At 41.3% G+C, this 20,978-nt stretch overlaps 1 protein-coding gene and 1 long non-coding RNA gene across 5 annotated transcripts in view; one reads left to right on the forward strand and one right to left on the reverse strand.

Moving 5' to 3' along the window:
• LOC142602132 (uncharacterized) lies at positions 1-20,488 on the reverse strand. 3 transcript variants are annotated; one of them, XR_012835855.1, is made up of 5 exons: positions 19,300-20,488; positions 10,175-10,286; positions 8,525-8,643; positions 7,278-7,400; positions 1-2,875 (listed from the first exon to the last, which is right to left on the reverse strand). It is a non-coding gene; the product is annotated as an uncharacterized LOC142602132 (long non-coding RNA). The 3 variants fall into 3 exon arrangements; XR_012835856.1 differs by lacking the exon at positions 7,278-7,400 and having other exon boundaries at positions 20,279-20,485; XR_012835854.1 differs by lacking the exon at positions 7,278-7,400 and having other exon boundaries at positions 19,300-20,485.
• The window catches only part of E2F8 (E2F transcription factor 8), a 12,372-nt gene continuing 11,702 nt past the window's right edge, over positions 20,309-20,978 (forward strand). The window contains exons 1-2 of one of the 2 annotated variants that reach the window (XM_075755373.1): positions 20,309-20,394; positions 20,788-20,905. In XM_075755373.1, the coding sequence (XP_075611488.1) occupies positions 20,867-20,905 (39 nt within the window). In that variant the 5' untranslated portion in view covers positions 20,309-20,394; positions 20,788-20,866. Of the gene's footprint in view, positions 20,395-20,662; positions 20,687-20,787; positions 20,906-20,978 lie in introns of those variants that run through there. The other variant, XM_075755374.1, reaches the window with a different exon arrangement.

The raw sequence follows: 20,978 nt of genomic DNA on the forward strand, positions 1-20,978 counted from the left end.
AGTAGTAGCAGAAATAAACAGATTGCAAAAACCAGGAGGTGTTTTGAACGTGTTAAACTTAATTTCAGTCTATACAGGTAACAGATTTTACAGACCACTTTTGTATTGAAACTGATTTGCTTTACAAATGACAACATTCAGGATTGTATGAAATACCATAACCAAGACAGCAGAGTTGGAGAAATGCTCTCCTGCTCAGAATCAGACCCAAAGTCTCTGAACACGGAGGTCACAGCAGAAGGAAGGAGCCTTGCACTCACTGGAATGGAGGCAAGGAAAATGCACAGCACACAATACATTAAAACACACTTATATCTTTAATGAGCAGCCAAATTCCTGTGCCTTTGCTAACCTGATAAGTTTTGTATATAAATAATTCTATTGCTAGTTAGCAGAATTCATCCCAAAGGATGCACTATCATGTGTAATGATAAAAACAGCATCTTTCAGAAAGCAAGCAAAGCCTTTGATGCATGGGGACATGGCATTTCAGGAGGTGAGCACGTATCCTGTGAAGCCTTGAAACTTTTCTTCCCCTTTTATGTTTCCATTGGTCACAGATACACTTTCCTCTCAAGCATATTTGCAGTTCTCTAAGCTGTAAAAATTCATAAGCAAGACCCAAAGGGAAAGTGCCTTGCATCCCCCAGGGAGAATATGTGCTGTAATCACTTAGTGAGAGATGTCTCTTGATGTACAGCTTTCATTCAATGCAAGAGTCAACAGTTGTGTTAAGGGCATCTAATTTCCTAGCTCAGTTCTTGCTGTCCTGGGGCATTAGGAAATGAACATCTTCGCAATTTGATTTTTTTTTCCTCCAAGTTTTTTTTTTTTAATTGATTATTCATACTTTGAACAGAGCTAGAAACTGAGAAGTATTTGCTTACAGAGAAAATAGCTTCACATCAATCAAGAAAACCTGCAATTATGAGTGGAAGCTCATTTCACACTCTATAAAAAGAAGACAGGACCTGTCTTCTAATGCATGCATATTAGCCTTTATTTACAATTATGATAATCAAGCTTCAAGATAAACATCTAGGAGCAGTTTTTCCTGTAGGAGGGCACTATTCTAAGTCTTTAAGAGTTCCTGAGTCGCTTTGGCCACCAATCATTTGGCTCAAAAATCAGCATCATTTAAAGGCCATCCTCCCCTTTGCTTTGTGCTGCTACATATCTGTGCCTCTTCAGAGAGTATAGCAAGCTGAAAAAAAAGTCCAGCCCCAAAAACATCACCGCTATGCAGATTAACCAGGAATAGCACTATTGTAGCAAAGCCAGCTGCATCTATCCCTTTAAAACTACTCTAAAGTCTTCGAAAATAAAAGCAGATGTACCAAGTCACACCAAAAATCAGTTTCGTTCAATATCCTATCCATAACAGTGCTCAGTCACCAAAGTCTGAAAAGATGTAAGAACAAACCAAGCGCAGAGTTTTATTTCTGTACTGCATACTCCCAGGTTCCAGCAATTTGCGGTTCAGCCTGAGCCAGGCGATGCCTTCTAGTCCATCCTTTAGAAAAGAGAGTAAATGAATACTCCCACATTGTCTTCTGAAAATAAACAGCTGGGCAATCATAGGCACCCAGGCATTCTACACAATTTCCTCATCTGTTTGCATTAAAATAGGTTAAACTGTGTATGAATTCCCACAGGGACACGGGGAGAAGACAAAGCAAGAGCCTTCTCAGTGATGCTGGAACAGATTGCTGAAAGAGGTTGTGTAGGGTTGTGTAGTCTCCATTCTTGGACACAATCCTGGACAACTGGCTGTAGCTGACCCTGGCTGGGCAGCAGGTTAAACTAGGTGATCTCCAGAGGTGCCTTACAAGCTCAGCTACTCTGTGAATTTTGTGAAAAACCCTTAATTAGCAAGTAGTAGTGTGTTGCAAAGGATCCAGATCCAAAGACTTTCTGTTCTTCCTGGCTTGAAGCAAGACCTGAAACTTCCTCTCCTATAGCCCAAACTTGAGTCACATGCACTTAGTCATTCTCCATAGCTTAACAGTTAAGACATTCCCTCAATATGTGGATAGGAATTTTCCAGTACATTTAACTTCAGTTGTCTTGTATGAGCAAGCTCTTACATAAATGAACAGCAAAAGTGCTACCAACTTTAAAGTAGGGACTGTCCCAGCAAAAATATACTATTTTTTGTTAACCTTTTGAATCCCAGGTGCTTAATGCACTAAATTTATCATCAACAGAACCTGAATTTTTCAGCTCCAAAGTACAAGTGAAAACTTGAACTCACAGTTTCAATGACTGGTAACAAATATAAGACCAACACAATCTCTCTTGTCCTGCAGTATATAAGTTTTATGTAGGCAAAAGCATACATTTCATCAAGGGGTCATGCATTTCAAAGAAGATGTTGAAGCATCTGAGAGGTCTGCAAAATTCAAGCTCCCAGACTGGGCTTCATCTCAAAAATCTTCACACACATCATCAACAGATTAAGAGCTTAAACCTCTGGTTTCTCAGCACAGGCTTCTCTCATTTGAAAGTTATTTTATCTGTTATGAGTAGCAGCAGCCCTTATCTCCTCCATGGCTTAGCCATTGAGATGCTGCATTTATTTCAGTTACTAATAATGCATCCGAATGAACAGCAAAATTTTACTTTCTAATCCACACCCAATAATGATGTGCAGCATCAAGATACATATAATTCTTTCATTTTGAAAAGCAGAGGCAGTAGGTTTGCAAACTCCTGTAGAAGTTGTCAGGATTCTCTCAATGTTCTTTATACGCAGTACACACATCACTGCATTTTACTTTTCAGTACCCAAAGTTTTTGGTCAAGATGCTGCTTATCCCAGGCTAACAGAGCTCAGGCACCTCCCATCAGGTCCGGAAGGCTCTCTAATCCAGATCTGAAAAAACATGAAAGGTAGAAGATTTTTAGATCTCAGCTGTCGTGTGTTTGTTCTCATATGTGGAAATGCCTTTGGAGCGTTTAAGTGCTAAATTCTTACTTTCTGACAAGCTGTTCCCTTACCTGTGTTTTTCACTTTCAAAATCTCTCCCTTAGAGCACTGAAGCAAGGGTATTTAAACTGTACATCGAAACGGAATAATGTCTATTAAAAAAGAAACATGTAAGAAAGTCTAGGGATGGCTGAATCTGTCTTGACAGAAACTACTTGTATCCAAGAAGTCAATGTTTCCTCTGACAAAGTGCAACACATTCTTCCTGTATTATTTGTTACTAAAAAAAAAGAGTTTAAACCAAATTCCAAAATCCAAGCATTCAGACACTGGGAAGATCAGAGTTCCAGATTAAAAAAAGTAAATAACACCTTATCTTGTGTAACACATTCAAACTCCACAGTTTATGCTTCTGTTCATTTATTACCAAGATTGACTTCACTGTTAGCCTATACTTTTAGGGAGTGAACAAACATGGATTGGCTTTGCTTGTATTACTCACAACGCTAATGTTCTATAATTCAATTATTTCCATGACACTGACACTAGCAAGTACTAATTCAAATACTAGTTCTAAAGTACAACTGACACTAAAAGTTCCTCTGCTGTCTTGGGTGCCCCAAGCTGGCCAAGCAAACTCAAGAAAGTAAGAATAAGGCTAACATGAGAATTCAGGTGGTTCTTAGTCCAGGCTGAGGCATTCAGCATCCTAGCAAGGTGTGCAGCCTGGCCGCTGGCTAACTGCGTGACCCTACAGTGGCACGTACGATAACACCAATGTTAGATGCACACCAAAGAGATTTACAAAATCAGAGTTACAAAAATCCAATGAGGAATAAAGGAAACATGTTTGTTCCCAAGACAGGTTAGCACAATATTGAGTTAACTTCTTGTTCACTTCTGCTGTTGTCAAATCAACCTGCTATGGTCTCTCCCCATTTGGCATACTGTAAAACTACCAACGACTGCCAGTTATCACATATTGTCCTATTTAAACACCACACATTTTCATTGCAGTTAACAGGAACTGTCTTTACTTTGTTTGCAAGTATCTGCTCCCATGCTAATTTCATCAGTTCAAGCAGTTACAGTAAATTGAAATCTGTCCCAACACTAGCCAAAATTTCCTGGAGTGCAAAACAAACCTGATAAACTTATTTCATATTGGTAGTCCTAACCTGACATCTTTAAATACATAAAATATTTTCAGGAGAAGATGGGGGGGGAAGAACAGCTGCAGATGAACCACTGCCACCAAGTCTGCACCTAACACCTTCGTATGTACAACGGGTTTTACCACAACAGCTGAACAAACCAGGCAAGAAATAGCGTGAGCCAGCCCTGTCGCTCTGTGCTGCTCAGTTGCTGCGGGTGAGCCGAGAAGCATCGCTTTGGTGGCAACACGCACCTCAGGTGGATATCTTTCTGCCCTTTCATGAACTGTTAAAATAAAGCTGGAGGAGAGTAGAAAGAAGACTTAAAGAACCAGTAGCTAAGTTAACATGATCCTCCAGTTGTGGTTAATTTTGGCTAATTTCTTCTTTACATTCAATGTCTCCTAGACTTCTTGGAGCAAATAATCTTTTTTTGAAGACTGCAATAAAATTAATACGAATAAAATGTCCCTATACTTTTTGGTAATTTCACCTGAAACCTAACTGCTACCACTTATGCCTTGTAGAAGAAATTTCTCTATGGGAATTGTGGGCAGAGACCAGGTACTTGTAAAGAAAAAGAAGATTCTGTACCAAAAATACTCTCAATCAATCATGTTAATAAAAACATGCTTCCCTTTCCCACTTCCCATTATTTTTATTTCTTTATTTTTGTTTAATTTTTTTTTTTTGTCTGGGTAGGGGAAAGAGGGAGTTGAGCAAAGAATGTTATGACTATTGACCTGAGACAGTCTCCTGGAAATAATCTAACAGCAGGGAGCAGCAAGTCCTTTTCAAAACCAATGAAGCAAGAAAATGCTGTTGACCAAGCTACTGTGAGAGATTTGACAGAGGGGAGAGGGGGGGAAAAAAAAAAAAGATGGAGAAAGAGGAAGAGAAAGGCTGGAACTATGCCTTAGACTCATACTTAATATTTCCTTTAAAAGAAAACCACATCTTCTCAAGGCCATCACTTTTATGCCATCTCCACCATAACTGACCCTTGTTCCAAAAGATGCTTGTTTTTAGTGGCAGTCAGCCGGCCTGCTTAGGCTTATGACTGCAGGATTTTTGCTCATAGCATGCAGTGCTACATAGCCTTGGCTTTTTACCTGACCTGTCTCTCCTTATAATGCCCTATGGTAGATTTGAGGAACAAGACACTTTCTGTAAAATTAATATCAGTTCATGCCCTTCTTCAGGGGCTCTACCTTTTCAGTAAAATGCCACTGTCTGAGATGTAGAAGTTCTGAAATCTTCATGTTTGCTTTAAAAAAAAAGCTAGGGTATAAAAAACAAACTAAAACATAGTCCCAGTCCTGAAGAGATGAGATTACCAGCTGCCAGCATTGCCAGGACCACTTTCGCTGTGAAATTTTGGCCTCATCAAGACCCTGAGGGTGAGGAGGACCTTGCTGGGATACATTTTGTGTGTGTCAAGATGCTACTACCAGTACCAGCTGGGTCAAGTGCTACAGCAAGGTTGGCCCTAGGAACGCAGATAGTGTGCATATTACCTATTTGCTTTCCACAGATGCTTTTCCCCTACAAACCTCCTTTTGTTTCAGAATTACAATGGACAATACTGATATATTGTCGGATCTGCACCTAGCGGTACCTTAAAAACATAATAAAGTGCCAATGTGCTCTCTCAACTAAAGGACATTCACCACCTTAAATAACTTAAGAATGACTGTAGATGAGACATGGTCATGTTAGAGAAACTTCCCACTCAGGTTTTGGGTTTTGTTTGTTTTTAATGATCTTCGGTTCTTTTTGCTGATCTTTCATTCTTTTTGTGCATGTGCACAGACACTCAGAGTAGTCTCTCACTGAAATACAAAACCCTCAATGTTAATTCATCTTTTGAGTTAATCCATTTACACTGAAAGCCAAGAGACTGAAATTATTATTGTTGTGGAGTGACAGTTAGGGGCTCCATCAGGAAGCCGTAGCAGTGGATTTGACTTTCTCAGTTCCTCATCATTTTCCCACATCAAGTCTGCTATTCTAAACTGTACATAAACAAAGGGGGGTTTATTGTCTGTGAGTGTTAGTCAAAACTGAATCTGCATCTGAACTCTGGCTTTTATTTACGGCATTTGTTGGTGAAACAGACGCTTTTTTCCCACCGCATCATAAAGGAGAGTGGAATCGTGCTCTAAACCGCCAGAAATCATCTATTCTCATTACTCAGATGCGTAGCCACTATTCACACAGGGCAATTTCGTGAATAAGTTAGTACAAATTTACATTTTTAACCGTGATATCACACTTCAGGATTCTTTTCCAAGGAAGAATTCCTTGATTCTTTCAAGAAGTAAAAACCAAAACAGAGCAGGCAGGTTTTAAGAACTTTGAATAGTTATCTATAAATTTCCTCTACTGTATCAAAGGCAGATGTTCCGCCGAAGCACCAACACCAATGTGCAGAAAAATAATCTAAACTACTGATGAAGTAACAAAGATACTTTTCCATGTATTCAGGTATCAAATAAATAGCCAAGAAAAATGTAATGAACGAATAAAGAAAAAGACAAAACAAAAAACCCCACAAACCACCTTTAGGATGAAAGCAAGCATGTGTAATAGGAGCCCAAAGGGTAATATATTCCAAAGGCTGTAAGTGCCTGAAAATGAAGGCTTAGAATGAAAGCACCTCTTCAGCCATAACTCTAGTGTCACTAACGTAAAGCTATAATCTTTTTTTCTATGTTCTCACTATTATCCAAGCACTATGTGTCAGTTAAGAAGATGTAAGAGAGCAGGAATTTTCAGTGGGGTGGAAATCTTTTGTCGCCTGTTTTCTTATACATAGGAATGTTAAGAATAAAATTACAATTTTGTCATGGCTTTTAATGAATCTTTGGTTTACTGCTGCTGTGACAACCTTTTAAGGAGGTAGACTGTGAAATGAAATGATACTTTAACACTCTAATAGACTAGAAGTATCTTTTTTTTTTTAAAATCAAAAATAGCAGTTTCAATATTAACACCAGAAAAGTTAAAGCCCATCTCTATGATGAAAATGGAAAAGAAGCAGATTTGTTAGCAAGCAGGAAGGGATACCAGTTCAAGCTTCTGATACCTTTTTTGTGTTTTGAGGGCTGGTAGATAATATGTAACTGCCTAGAGTTGTTTGCTTTACAAATATTCTTATTTAGTACCAGGAAAAATATAGTATTTTTACCTACTTATTTTACAAAAGAGAAAGTAGAAGCATTTGCAAAGGGAAATGATTTATGAAGGAGGTCCTCCTCATCCACAGGCTGTCATTCTTTCATAATATAAGAATAGTCACACTGGTGTTTGCAGCACTGTGTAAAGAATAAGATACCAATCAGAGCAAGCAAGAAAGCAGAATATATCCATGAGTTAGCAGTCAAGCTCAACCTACTGTTTGTTTCACTTCATGACTGGGTATTTAAAAGGTTTCAGAGTTAAGGCAGACTATGGATTTGAGTGGGATACCTGAATTTTGAACCAACTCACGCTCCAGAGAGGGAGTATGAAGAAATTCGGCAGATCAGACACAGCCCAGCTCAGCCATGCCCGCTCTTCATCCTCTCCCTCTTTTGGCATGCTGACATACGGACTGCTGAACCGATTTCCCGTTAGGAAGGGCTCTGCACACCAAGCCATTTTCAGGAAATGGTTTTCATTTTGCAAGCTATTATACAAGCACCTCACTAACACAGTCTATCACTTTTTAATACAGATACTAGATTTTTCCATCCAGTATTTAAGAACCTAGTGGATAAGAACTAATCTCTCATTGGCAGGAACTCTGTTTATTGAGCAAACTTACTTAGTGCTATTTTACATGGCTTTTAAAGGGACAAGGGACTCTTCCTTCTTCATCCTTCTCCCTGCAGCTGGAGAGATGATGAACACAGGAGACAATTTTCAAAGAGAAGTTCTTCTATGTGTGAAGAACTCTTCAGCCACCGCTCAGGATGAGCTCAAGAACGAAATACCCCAGTCCTCAAACCACCACCTCCTTTAACCACAAACATTTTCTTAAGGAATAGTCCAGATCATTGTATTCGAGCTTTTAATCCATATACATCATTACTCATACAAGATAAGTTACACTACATCTCTTCCAGAGAAAGTAATTTAAAAATATCATGAATACAGTTTCAACCATGCTAATAGCAAGACTCCATTGCTTATTATACTGTTAACTAGTCTTACACAGGGCTTTGGGGGTTGGCTAACAGTAAAATGAAGAAGTGAAGTTTAGGACCCAAAGTGTTTCTGTACACTCTACTCTGAGGTAACTAGACAATAAAATGCTTCAGTCACCCATAAGGAAAGCACTCAAACTGCAGTCATGCATCCATGCATTTGGGTATTGTCTTCTGGTTCCTCAATTTCACACTTTGCTAGAAGCATGCAGTAGCAGCAAGTTTCAATTACTCACATCTAAAACACTTACCAATATTGATGAGCCTGAACTGTGGGGTTTGGATCCCTGCTTCCGATACGGAGACAGTATCCTTTCAAATTTTCTTACGCAGGGTGGTTATCATTATTTTGAACATAGCTTTCTGCATCCTAAAGAGACATATTAAAACAGGAATATAGCAACTGACACATTACTTATTACAAATCACGTAAGTGCAGTAGCTTTTTTTAGCAAGGAAAAAGCATTTCTTCCTTTAGACTTAGAAAAAGTGAAATGCATCCCCTGCTGCCATAAGTAATGACAGAAAGCAACCTTTTAAAATACTAAGTGGTTGCTCTATTTATTCATACCCACGAAAATTACATGTTAGCTTGCCATGTGCACAAATGGATTCACATCTGTAAACTGCAAGTAATTCAGTAAAGTTTACTGCAGTACAATTAACTCATTTTTTGGCCTGTCTGTTCTGTTAGCATCACCCGCATTGCCTCAGAAGATGGGAATTAGTCCAAAGGATCCTCTAAGGAAGCATCGTTGTATAAGGTATTACTACAGCAACTCCTCAGCTGATACAGTTGATACCAGCTTGCTGGTATAGACTTCCACCCTGGAGCCATTTCTACGTGAATACAGGTCTGAGTGATTACAGTCCAATTTAAACTCACTCTCTTATCTCACCCAGAAATAGCTGGTGACCAGGAAGTCTTAGGTCCAGGGCTAGCTTTTCTCCTACTTTATGTTCAGGAAAAATAGCAGCCATAGTCAGTATTTAACAATCATCTGTTTTCTTCCATTTGCTTTCTTAATCCAAGAAAACGAAGAAACATTGAAATATATCTACTGCTGAAGTTCACTCAACATTTCTATAATTAAGCCTGCTGAGAAACTCATTTTAGAGAGGGTTGATTTTTTTTTTTTCCACAGAGAAGGGAAAACAGATTAATTCCTTGGCAACAAAATTCTAATTAATCAAAAATGTGGCTCTATTCATTCTTAGCTTCTTCATTGCAATAAAATATCAGATGTTTACCGCTGAAATTATAGTCTTGATTCAATGCAAAATCAGGTGGCTCTTAACATTTAATTATAAAAATAAAAATTAGGTTTATTGACTCTGCACAAGTGTTTATCTTGATCTGTGATTCGCTGATTACAGAGATAAATGATTTAACACAAGGCAGGACATTCAGCAAACAACTGGAGAAATGTGCTTATCTCCAACCCAATAGACTGTCAATCATTCTGGCAAACCGTCCCCATGTCAACAGCGGAGAACTGGCTTTGTACCTCCTCAGCTTCATTCAAGCAAAACAAAAAACCCAAAATTTTCAAGACCAAGCTGGCCTGTATATAAAGGCCACTTAGGGCACTACTCGTGCTGCCACCAAGGTCATTGCAGAGAGATCTACTTTTCAGTACGTACAAGCTTCCATCGCATCTGTTCCAATATAAACAATAGTTTTCCATGCCAATAACCCATCCATCGTCTGACTCCATTTTCTTTGAGCCACATCTCTCTTCCATTAATGACAATGCAAATATGCCCAGAACAGGGAAGTTTTGTCTTTTCATAATTGAATGAACCTGACCTTGCCTGTATTTAATTGCTTTAAACTTGCATGTCAATGCTAGTTTGTGCATACTGTAATTTCTAAAGGAGAAATATTGAACCTTACTTACCCTGGTAGTGTCTGTCTTCAATCATGTTTGCATATGAGACCCAGCTGTTGAGAAGTGAAATAAAAAGCAGCAGCGCCACTGGCTTTTCTGTTTTTCCATAGATTTCTTGAATCTGGGGGAATGGATCACAGAGAGATGTTTCTGAACCTTGCATTTTTTTCACCCCTAGACAAAAAAACACCCCAGATTTCATCTTTAGTTGATATAAAGATAGTAATTTGAATAGACTAAGAAAGCAATAGGTATGCTGGCTAATGCATAAAGGATATATTCTTGTACCTACAAACTCCAGAGACAATGAAAAGCCAAGCAGTTAACATTTATTCAACAAGCTTCACCCTCACTCCTCTCAGGCCTCTAATTTTGATAACTAACACCTTCGTCCCCTCAGGCTTTCTAGTCTACACCATCTTCTAGAATTAAGTAGCTACCTCTGCTCCATCCCACAAAATTGATCTGGAAACCCTCCCTACTAAGATGCTTGAGGTACTTATCTACACAGGGCAATCTGACCTTCTCTGTCCTATCTCCTTAGCATGGCCTTAACCACCAGGAGAATACTCCCAATTCTTCTGTTGAAACTCTCTCACTTGGACAGCTTATCTTTTTATTAGGCCAGAGAAAGACAGACATTGCATTTGAAAAGTGAGGGCAGCCACCTGCTATTCTTACCCTACACCAAACAATATGCAGGTATTGTGTGAAATATTCACCGGAGACACCAGGAATACCTTCTCGCAGATGCGTGTGCTGTGGTTCTTTTCACTCTTTGGCCCCGTAAATTTTATCTATAATACTCATCACAGAAAATTTAAAGCAATCATAGGCATAGCCAGAGGCAGCTATTTGGGTGCCTGGGGAAGCTGGAATGGGCTTGGCTAGAGAGAAGTGTCTCAGTATGCAGGGACACCCTCCACTAGCCCAGGTTGCCCAAAGCCCCATCCAACCTGGTCTTGAACACTGACAGGGATCCAGGGGCATCCACCGCTTCTCTGGGCAACCTGTGCCAGGGCCTCACAGGGAAGAATTTCTTCCTAATATCTAATCTAAATCTACCCTCTTTCATTTTAACATCATTACTCCTTTAACTAGATGATCTTTAAGGTCCCTTCCAGCCCAAACCATTCTATGATTCTATGCAAAGTCCGCAAGCAAGGATTGTAGAAAATTTAAGTCCTGTTTTCAAATAAGCACCCTAATTACTAGAAAATCCTTCCTTGTCTATTTTGTGATTGTGAACAGAATATCTAAATAAGAGTCTTTTTATATTTCAGGTGATGTTCCTGGATGCTACTGTAATTCAGACAAGAAACAGCAATAGCAAGTAGGTATAAAACCAACTGGTTATTGTCCCACCCTATCGACAAACCTTCTTGCACCACCCCAGAGAAGCTGGACCTGCCAGATGCATGGTCACACTGCTGAACACCATTTCACATGACAAAGTTCTCCAAAGAGGCTTTTCAAGCTAACAAAAAAAGGCATCCCTTAATTGAGAGGACGCAAGGCAAGCTTCCTCCAGGATAAAGGGCGCTTGAGAAAGGTGACTGTTAACAGCCTACTATGTTTCATCACACCAGTGCAGCCTGCAGGAGCATCTTTCCAGGCCCCTGTCATTTTAACCAACAACTCTCCACTGTAGCTGAACGCTGTATCAGTCCCTTCAGGGGAAAAAGGAACAAACTCCCCAAATCGTGTATACCTGACTGACAGGCCAGGGTTTGGAGTACAGCCAGGAGGGAATTCACAGCAAAAAGCCCAGTTAATCATAATCTTCACTGGATGCAAAATTTTCCCGTGTCAGATTATTCGGAAGAAAAAAGGCTCTTTGTTAGAGCGCCACACATTTTCCTGCATTCTCCGCAGGGGGTGGGAAACAAAACACAAGATAGCTAAGAAATGAATATTCAAACGCGTTGAAGTTTCTTTTTTCCTTTGTGTCTTCACAAGAAAATATCCTCAGAGAATTATTGTTTCTGCGAAGAACTGGTGAGGCTGCCAAGCAAAGCAAACTGGATTTTATTTTGATGAACACACCGCAATGTGTATTTATCATCCTCTGTGCTTTCTTGGAGCATGAGTATTACTGCATCATACCGTCTATGCCAACGACCTCATCTGGAAGACTATAACGCTCAGAGAGCGCCCAAAATGTATTTTAGTTATTTGCCTTAATTGCTAGGCTTTCGGCAGGAATACAGTGAAAAGGCAATAAACACAAAAGTTTCCTTTAATAAGAGAGGACTAAGTTATTTTCTCATACAGTTCTAGGTTAATGTATCTTTGACTACATACTTTTTTCCCAATAAAAATATTTCTAAAGAGTAAAACACAGCTTTAATCTTTTGGAAAAAAACTACCCTTAAAAACTTGATATTAACAAAATTTTTCATTTCTCTTGACTTCTGTGACGTTTTAATCCAAATCTTCACTGTAAGGCTTTGGTAAGTGACATTTTACAGTCATTTTAAGTAACAAACAGTTAAGCAGAATATGAAATTAAACTTATTTTACCAATAAGAATTACAAACAGCTTTTGAAAAATAGCACTCAAGGTATTTTATCTACAAAATATTATCCCATTATTTTATAAACAGAAATGTACAGAGCTCAGGAGCCCATTGCTAGGGGTGGTATATCTTTGAAAAGTCTTGAAACTTAAGGATCAGTTCAGTCATTCTTCTTGCTTGCTCCCTTCTCGTCGCTCACCTCTGCCAGTTCTAGCTGAAAGTACAGCTTGACTAGCATTAGAATTTAAAGCGCTGAGTATTTTCTACTAATAACACAAAAATTTGCAGAAATCTCAGTCCTCTTGTAGGTCAGAATCACTTTCTAGCAGCAGCCTACCAGGTTTCTGAGCAGAGTGTAAGCTCAGCTGGGATTTTAACTAGAACACCACAGACTAGAATTTGAGAGTAAAACCCTCCTGACCATCTTCTGTTTGCAAGAGTGGACACGTGTGTCAGCATTTGCTACGCCAGCAAATGATACCTTGATAGATTTATGCAGCAAGAGATTTAGTGAGAAAGTTATAATGAACCTCTGAGCATATTTAAGGAAAAACAACTGCCAGAGAATAAGGCAAAGATAATTACTGTTGACATGTTTAATCCCTCTGTGGTAGATGAAATAATTCAGCTTGGTTAAGATGCTATACACAGAATATAGAGGAGTGTTTCAATAGAGATGGCATTTGGAACAGAAGATGGCAGGTGCAAGTAAAGTTTACTTCAGATATTATGGGCTTTGTGGCAGATTTACTGCACTCAGGCAGCAATCTCTTAGGGGAAAAAAGAAAAAGGTTATCTGTGCAGCGCTAACTCCCTCTACACACAAAAAACACAGGAAAACTAGCTAATGGAAAGAAAAGTCTGTTTTCAACTCATAACAGAATTTTGCTTTTAATTGCACACAGAAGAAACTCGGAATCCCCTATTCCCTTTATGCCATTGTAAAGCATGCCATTTCCAAGCAGTAAGGAATTTTTATTACCCATTCCACAAGGTGGAATCCGCAGCGCAAACTAATAGTCTGACTTTCAGATGTACTTCCTACAAGGAAGACTGGATGCAGGGCATATGGTGCCACATACCTTTGAAAAAGCCAGACTTCTCAAATTGCAAAAGGTCATTCAGAAAGTAATCCTTTCAGCTAGAAAGGTGGCAGAACGAAGGAAAGAGGAACGCCGAGTCCCTGTTCAACACATTCATCAGTCCATCACAAACTTAGAGACAGTTATAATGCACATGCATGTCCCAGTGCATCACATGTCACTGTGGTACCTGACAGCCTGCAAGAGCACACCTCTCGTGCATGGGATTACCCAAGAGCAGGCTTGAAAGTCAGTGTGACACAAATGAGCTATCAGAAGTTAGAGCAAGAGAACCTACAGAGCAAGCAGCACCTTAGGATGAAAAAGTGGCTCAACTCAGAAAAGGCAGAGCTGGCCAGAAGGTTGAAAGCAAGCCATGCGAAGAGCAAACTAAAGAAACATCTTTCAAATATAATCTGGTAGTACAAAAATTCAGGGAAAGAAGAATTTCACTGAAATGAAGAAAAAAAAATCTTCAAATAGAAAATACTGTTAAAGTTCTTGATACAAATTCATTCCTGATGCAAATCCTCTGAAACCAATCAGTTTACACTAGAGGAAAATTTATTCCCTGGTGTGAATGCAACATTCTTCCAACTAAGCCAAACAATTCAACACAAGAACATTGTGAATATCTTCAGTTGAACCAGAAGAGTAAAGAGCATCTGTATAACGTCAGTGTAGTCTGTTTTGTTAACCCTACAGTACAAGCTATTCTGCTATTGACATGCCATTTAACATTACATGTGGCATCTCCCAGCTACAGCACTGAGGGGGGGTGCAATTTGTGCAAGAAGCTGTGTTTTGAACAAACGTTAACTTTTGGATGTATCTGTGCAGTAGGAATCCTTTTGAGTAAGAACTTAGATGCTGCTTGTTGGCAAGAACCTAATGAAATCAGGTCTTAAGAAAAATGCTTCATAGGCTGCTTTAAGAATCCATGCTAGATTCCAGTATAAATACATGACAGAAGAAACACAAAACAAATAAGTGGTTTCAGCAGCACAATCACTTGGGGAAATAAGTTCTTCCAAAGGCTCTTGCAAATAACAATAGCAAGATTTTTTTTTTTTTACTCCATCACATAAAACATTCTGACAAGGAATTAACTTCCATTGTATAATCATTCAAACTTTTTGGCTGAACAGTAATATCAGATGCTTCATACTGTCAAGTGTGCTTGACCCATATGCAACAGTAACCTCTCCAATATATCAGAGCTCATGACATCACCTATAACAACACTGCCTGGTGCTATCGAAGTAGCACTGGAAGAGCACCTCTTTTCAGTAGATCCCAACTGAGAATGAATACCATTGCAGCACCTCCTAACCGCTTGGTTCATACACAAGCAATATTGACACTCCTCATCTCTTCGATATTTATCTGCCCCTCATCTTTCTTGCTCCTGTCTCATCTTCCCTTCAATCAGCAAAGGGCGGTGCTGAGAGAATGTCCAACACAAAGGGGGCTGATGGACACTGAAGCTTGCAGTATAGATCCCTGTAAGACCAAGGCATGCAATGTGTAATGGATCTGCAGGTTCTGTAGAAATGCTCTTTATATGTATATTTAATATACATATATAAAGTGTGGGTTCTGTCACTATTATAATAATCTCTTTTCAGGAACAGAGTTGACCCTGTGTTTTAGCTGGCCCATGAACTTCTGCCTTCAGCAAGTTGGGTGGAAAGCACACAAAGTAGTGAAAAAATAATATAAACCTCTAGTTCAAGGACACGGAGCAAACAGGCCTTTGCTCCAATCAGGAAATTCTTTCAGTCTCAGTGAAAGACTTGTCTATGTTTCTCTTCGGCAAGCAGAATTCCTCTTCATTTCTCAAAAAAACCTGATAAACAACCATGAATCTCAACTCTTAGTAGAGAATTCATCTCTGAAATGTTGAAAGAGCAAAATTTACATTAAATACACTGAAATAATTTAGGTGCTATTACCTGTAAAATGTCTGACTACAAAGAATAGAATGCACGTGAAGTAGAAACATGCTCTTTCCTGGGTACTGTAAACTCTTAGCTCCATATGCTCAGCACCAGTGCTAAGAAAGTGCCCTGCTGAACCTCAGATGTTTGATTTTGACTATACACACATTTTTGTGCTGTTACCATCTTTTCCCAATAATTCATCTTAACAGAAATATACCTACAGAAGTCAAGCACCAAAACTCTCCATCTCCATTTCTCTTTGTACCATGCTATTAATATTCTTCCAGTGTAGTTTCTGGTGCATGCATTAAGTTTTAATTAGCATTCCCCGAAATTAGCATGCCTGAAAAAGGCACTTGTTTGTTTAGGAAGCCGGGTTTCCATCATGGGTTTTTTGTTTCCTTCCCAACCTCCACCTCAGAGTTTGACCAGCTGATTTAATTTGCCTAATTTTAAAAGATAATGTAACAACTGAAGGCAAATAAACTGAAGTGAAATTGAATCAACTCACTCAATAATATGCCTTAATATGATTTAATTTTATGCAGACTAATGAATACAAGATTAGGTAAGGCTCGAGCAAAGCACACTGCAGCGCCTTCTGGACCAGGCACTGCCACCTCCTTTCGCCAGTGCTGTGTCCTGCACCGACCTGCTCCTGTCCTGCTGCAGCAGCCACCAAGCGCTGCTCCGGCACCCAGATTTTGGGCTGTCAGTTATCCCCCCCTCCCGCTCCATCATTTCTCCCAGTTCCCAGGCAGGCCAGCAGCAGCAGCGATTCCTTTGGCTATCTACCCGCAATTGAGGCTGCGTACGTCTATCACTGACCGCCCGGGCTACGCAGGCTACATGCCACTATCTGCGGAGATATCGGATGGTAAAATTACATGAGATCACTTTTATACACTGTGGTTTTTCCATCTGCCACATATCACCTTATTTGCCATCATTTCCCTAATCTTTAAAAATATTTTTTAAAATAATTTAAAAGTAATTTTGTGCTGTTATACACTGTATGGAATTACACATGACATTCTGCTGGGTAAATAATGACAGGAATACAGCCTGCAAGCCCATCTCCGTGACTTAACAGCAGTCTCGTCTCGTAGATGCAAAGGAGTAAAAGAAGTCTGACCTCTAGTGAACCCAAGTGCTTACACCACTTCTGCAAGAGGCAGAGTCTTAAGTTATCTTCACGCTCTGGAAAACTTTATTCATCGCTCTGAAATGAAGATATATTTTGTTACAACATAACCCAGCACGAAGGTGAGGACAACAAAAGTATAAATAAATATTATAATCCTAATTACTACAGAGTTTTGAAGTGACTGGAGAGATTAATATTACAGAAGCATCAGAATAAGGAAAAAAGCTGTGGTTTCTGACTACTACATTGTACTTCTGAATCTACCCTGCCTTCTTTTCATTTTTATTGAATAAAATAATTTCATTAGCTATACTTAAAATATATCAAATATTTTATCCAACTGAGATTTCTGAGATATTTCAGGGCATGCTTATATCATGAACTACTTAACTACAAGTACATACCTGCAGGAGACTGCAGTTTCTCCTAGATACCCATCAGACATTAGAATTAAGGTATGATAAAAGGGATACCTATTGCCTTTAAAATTCACTTGAATAAAGAAAACACAACAATTGAAAGATGCACGCAATAAACAGCTGCACTCACAAGGATTCCTGCAAGCAGTATTTCAACAAAGGAATCGGATGTGCCTAACTTGAGGCACTTCCCTGCAAAGCTCCCGCAGGCGACTATTGCTTACAAATTCACAATTCCAGTCCTAGAAAGAGTAATCCCAGACTAGTTCCTTGAGGAAAGCAGCCTAAAATAACCTGGACAATCAGGCAGCAGGGCAGAAAGCTACAGAAAGTTGCATTTTCTGAAGGTACAAGCCACAGAATCATCTAAATTCCCATACCATCAGTGATTTTCTTTTTTTAATCTTTACAACAGATTACATTCAGAGGTGTAATCACAATACATCTCACAGAAAGGCTGAGGGTGGAAGGGACCTCTCGGGGTCATCTTGTCCAACCCCCTGCTCAAGCAAGGCCACCGAAAGCCCCTTGCCCAGGACCGTGTCCAGACAGCTTTTGAGTATCTCCAAGGATGGAGGCTCTATCACCTCCCTGGGCAACCGGTAAGCAATCTTACACATGGAATTACCCGATAAGAATGATTTCAGTAAAATTCATTATGAATTTGGTTTTATGCGAGCCGTTAATTACAGTTCCGCTTGACAGAAGTACAGCATCACATCCAGGAAGCACACAAGATGTTGTACTTTGCAAAACAAATCCATTATTGACAACATATGTTCATACAAGAAGTACAACTCTGAGCAGAGCATGCAAACCAAACCAGATCAGTGCTTTCTTTGGCATAGCTAATGCTGTTACAAGAAAATATCTATGGGTAAGATAAGGAGGCGTGCCTAACTAGAATACAGGCACTAAAAGCACTTTGATTTACATATTCTTATTTACCACCTTACATATAATCCTAGCTTATCATTCATTGGATTTGGCTAAGCCACAAGGATATATCGCACATACTCTTTAACCCATATGACCATCCTTCAAGTAACTCTTTAGTTGAGCTAGCATAGATAAAATCATACATCACTCTCCAACACCGATTTCTGGCATCAGGTGATATCTTGATTCAGGACATCACTTGAAACTAGCAAACATCCCACACGAGAATCATCATGAAAAAGTGTCAAGGTTACATGTCAAAAAAACCTCCCCTATTCTTAACTTGGTACTGGTGCCTCTGGTTCCCAGTCAGGGGCCATACAACTTTTAATCCTTATGCTTTTCTCTTTAAATATTACCTAGCAGAGAACATCAGTGCTGCTTCTCGTATCTAAGGCTACCAAGAACAACTCAGGCAAGAGCAGAAAGAAATACAAACAGTTTAAATTGATGGCTGCTACGTGTATTTGTGTAACCTCAAAAAGGCAAAGGCAGTAGCATAGTAAGGAAAACCACTCGAGGCACACAAGTTACCAACAGAATAATTATGTCAATAACTGTAATAAAGTTAGCAATTCTTTTAACCTTTGCTTAAAAATACCTGATACTGTCAAAAAAGGAAAGATCATAAGGCCGAGTCCAGCAAAATCTCCCCTGAACAAAGGGCACGAGAGATACTACCATGTGTTTGAACAGAGATAATGGCTTCTTGATTAGGGGATAAGAATAATTTTCAAAGCTTAGCATAAATAAAGAAATCAAGTGACAGCTTGAATGTAAAAAGATTGTTTTTCTCCAGTTTGATTTCTGAACACATGAATGCATTTGCTCTTCATGTAACTCCAATTCTAGCACACATGGTATTGGATGGAATCATCCCTAAAGAAAAAAAAATATCGAAACGCCACCATTTTTAGTATTTATAATTGTACTTCTTGGGAGTCACTCTCCAGCTCTAGGTTACCAGAGCACACAGCAATTACACCTTCTAGCGCATCTTTTACAAAGGGAAGCCAATATACAGGAATTGTATCAAAGAACAAACAGCGAAAAAGAGCAAATGTCCACCCCATGCTAAAACTGACTTTTTATGGTGAGGCATGTATGTACTGCAAGAGAATAAACTTTGGCTGTTACATGGCTGGCGATACCAGGGAGTGAAGGTCACTCAGGTAATTCCTCAATTTGAATATACATGCTTCTGGAGCCTTCCTTTCAGAAGGTTATAGTTACATTAAAAAGCTTTTGTCTTCACACAATCCTAGCTCTAGTACAAAAAAAGCCCAAAGTGGTTTTGGGTCCCAAACATCTACCTACAAGCTAGAAGCGTTGTAACACCCGCGATAAGCGGTACAGCCCGCCTTAGTACCAGGCAGCAGCTGAATCTTATCTGAGGGAGCACCAAGAAGGCCCCTTCAGCAGAGTCAACACTCGGTGATCCCATCCCACAAAAAGCCATGCAATCAGTGAGTTATTAAGCATTATTTTTTTTCCTCTTTTAGGTAAGAGCTTTTCCTCCCAGTTAAGAGAGTTTCGTGTAACTCGTGGTTACTCGGATCCGTTTTCAGAAGCAGGCTGTGCCCGCGTTAAGTGAAGCCTTTACCCGGGCTGCTGAGCCTGGAAGGCCCGCGGGGCAGAGCCCGGCTGGCGCACGACCACGTATTTCACTGTTTTAAAGGCCGTAGAGGCCGCGGGACCCCGCGAACGGACGCCAAGAGCCGCAAGCGACGGCCGTGAAGGACGACCGACTGACAGGGAGGGAGAAGCGGCGACAGATAATCAGCTCCGCTAAAGCAATTAGTGCCCCAGGCTCGTCCCGCTAATTCCCCTCACGCCAGCGGCCGTTGGGGCAGGGAGGGAGAGAGGGAGGCGGCGCGCGCCCAGCCCCGCGCGCCCCGGTTCCCGCGCCTCCAACCCGCCAAACCCCCAGCCCGGCCCGAGACCCGACTTCCCCCGTCCGGCGGCGGCGGGAGGAGGGAACGGCCGCGGAACGCCGCGCTCCCATTGGCTGCGCGGGGTGGAGAGCTGCGAGGTGATTGGCTGGACCGTCACCCCCCCCCGCACCTTCGGCGGCTCAGCGGGTTGAATTCAAATCGGCACCGGGAGCGGCCGCGCGGCGGGACCGGACTGAACCGGGCCGGGCGGGACCGGACCGGGCGGCGGCACCACCGCTACTCCCGGTGGGTGCCGGCTCTCACGCGTCGTGGGGTGGGCAGCAGGCGGGCGGCGGAGCGAGAGCGGAAGACAGCAACTCTCTAGGCGCGGCGGTGGCGCCAAATGTTTAAACCGGATCCCGGAAGGGCCCCGCCCGCCCCCGGTGGCCAATCGGCGGCGCTGCACCGTGAGCGGCCGGTGTGGCGCGGGCGGGGCGGGGCGGGGCCGGGCCGTTGGGCGGCGGGCGCGGGCCGGGCCCAGAGGCGGGAGGCGACGAGACGTCCCCGGCGGCAGCGAGGGCGGCGGGAACCGGCCGAGGTGGGAGCCGCCGCCTGCCCGCCCTCCCGCCCAGCTCGCTGGCCCGTCACGGCAGTCCCCGCCGGTTTCCCTGCTAACGCTTCCCTCCTCCCGCCCCGCAGAACCGGCGGGACCTGCGATGCGGAGCGCCGCGGCGGGACCGGCGGGTGTCGCCTCCTGAGGCTGCGCGGCGGCGGGAGAATGCAGCAGGCGGGCGGGGAGATGGGGACCGGCGACAAGGTATTTCCTCGGTTCCGTCTCGGTTTCCTCCGTGCCTGCTCCGGTGGGAAACCGAAGGAGCAACAACCTCCCC

This window comes from Balearica regulorum, chromosome 5, assembly GCF_011004875.1.
Source record: "Balearica regulorum gibbericeps isolate bBalReg1 chromosome 5, bBalReg1.pri, whole genome shotgun sequence".
NCBI classification, from domain to species: Eukaryota; Metazoa; Chordata; class Aves; order Gruiformes; family Gruidae; genus Balearica; species Balearica regulorum.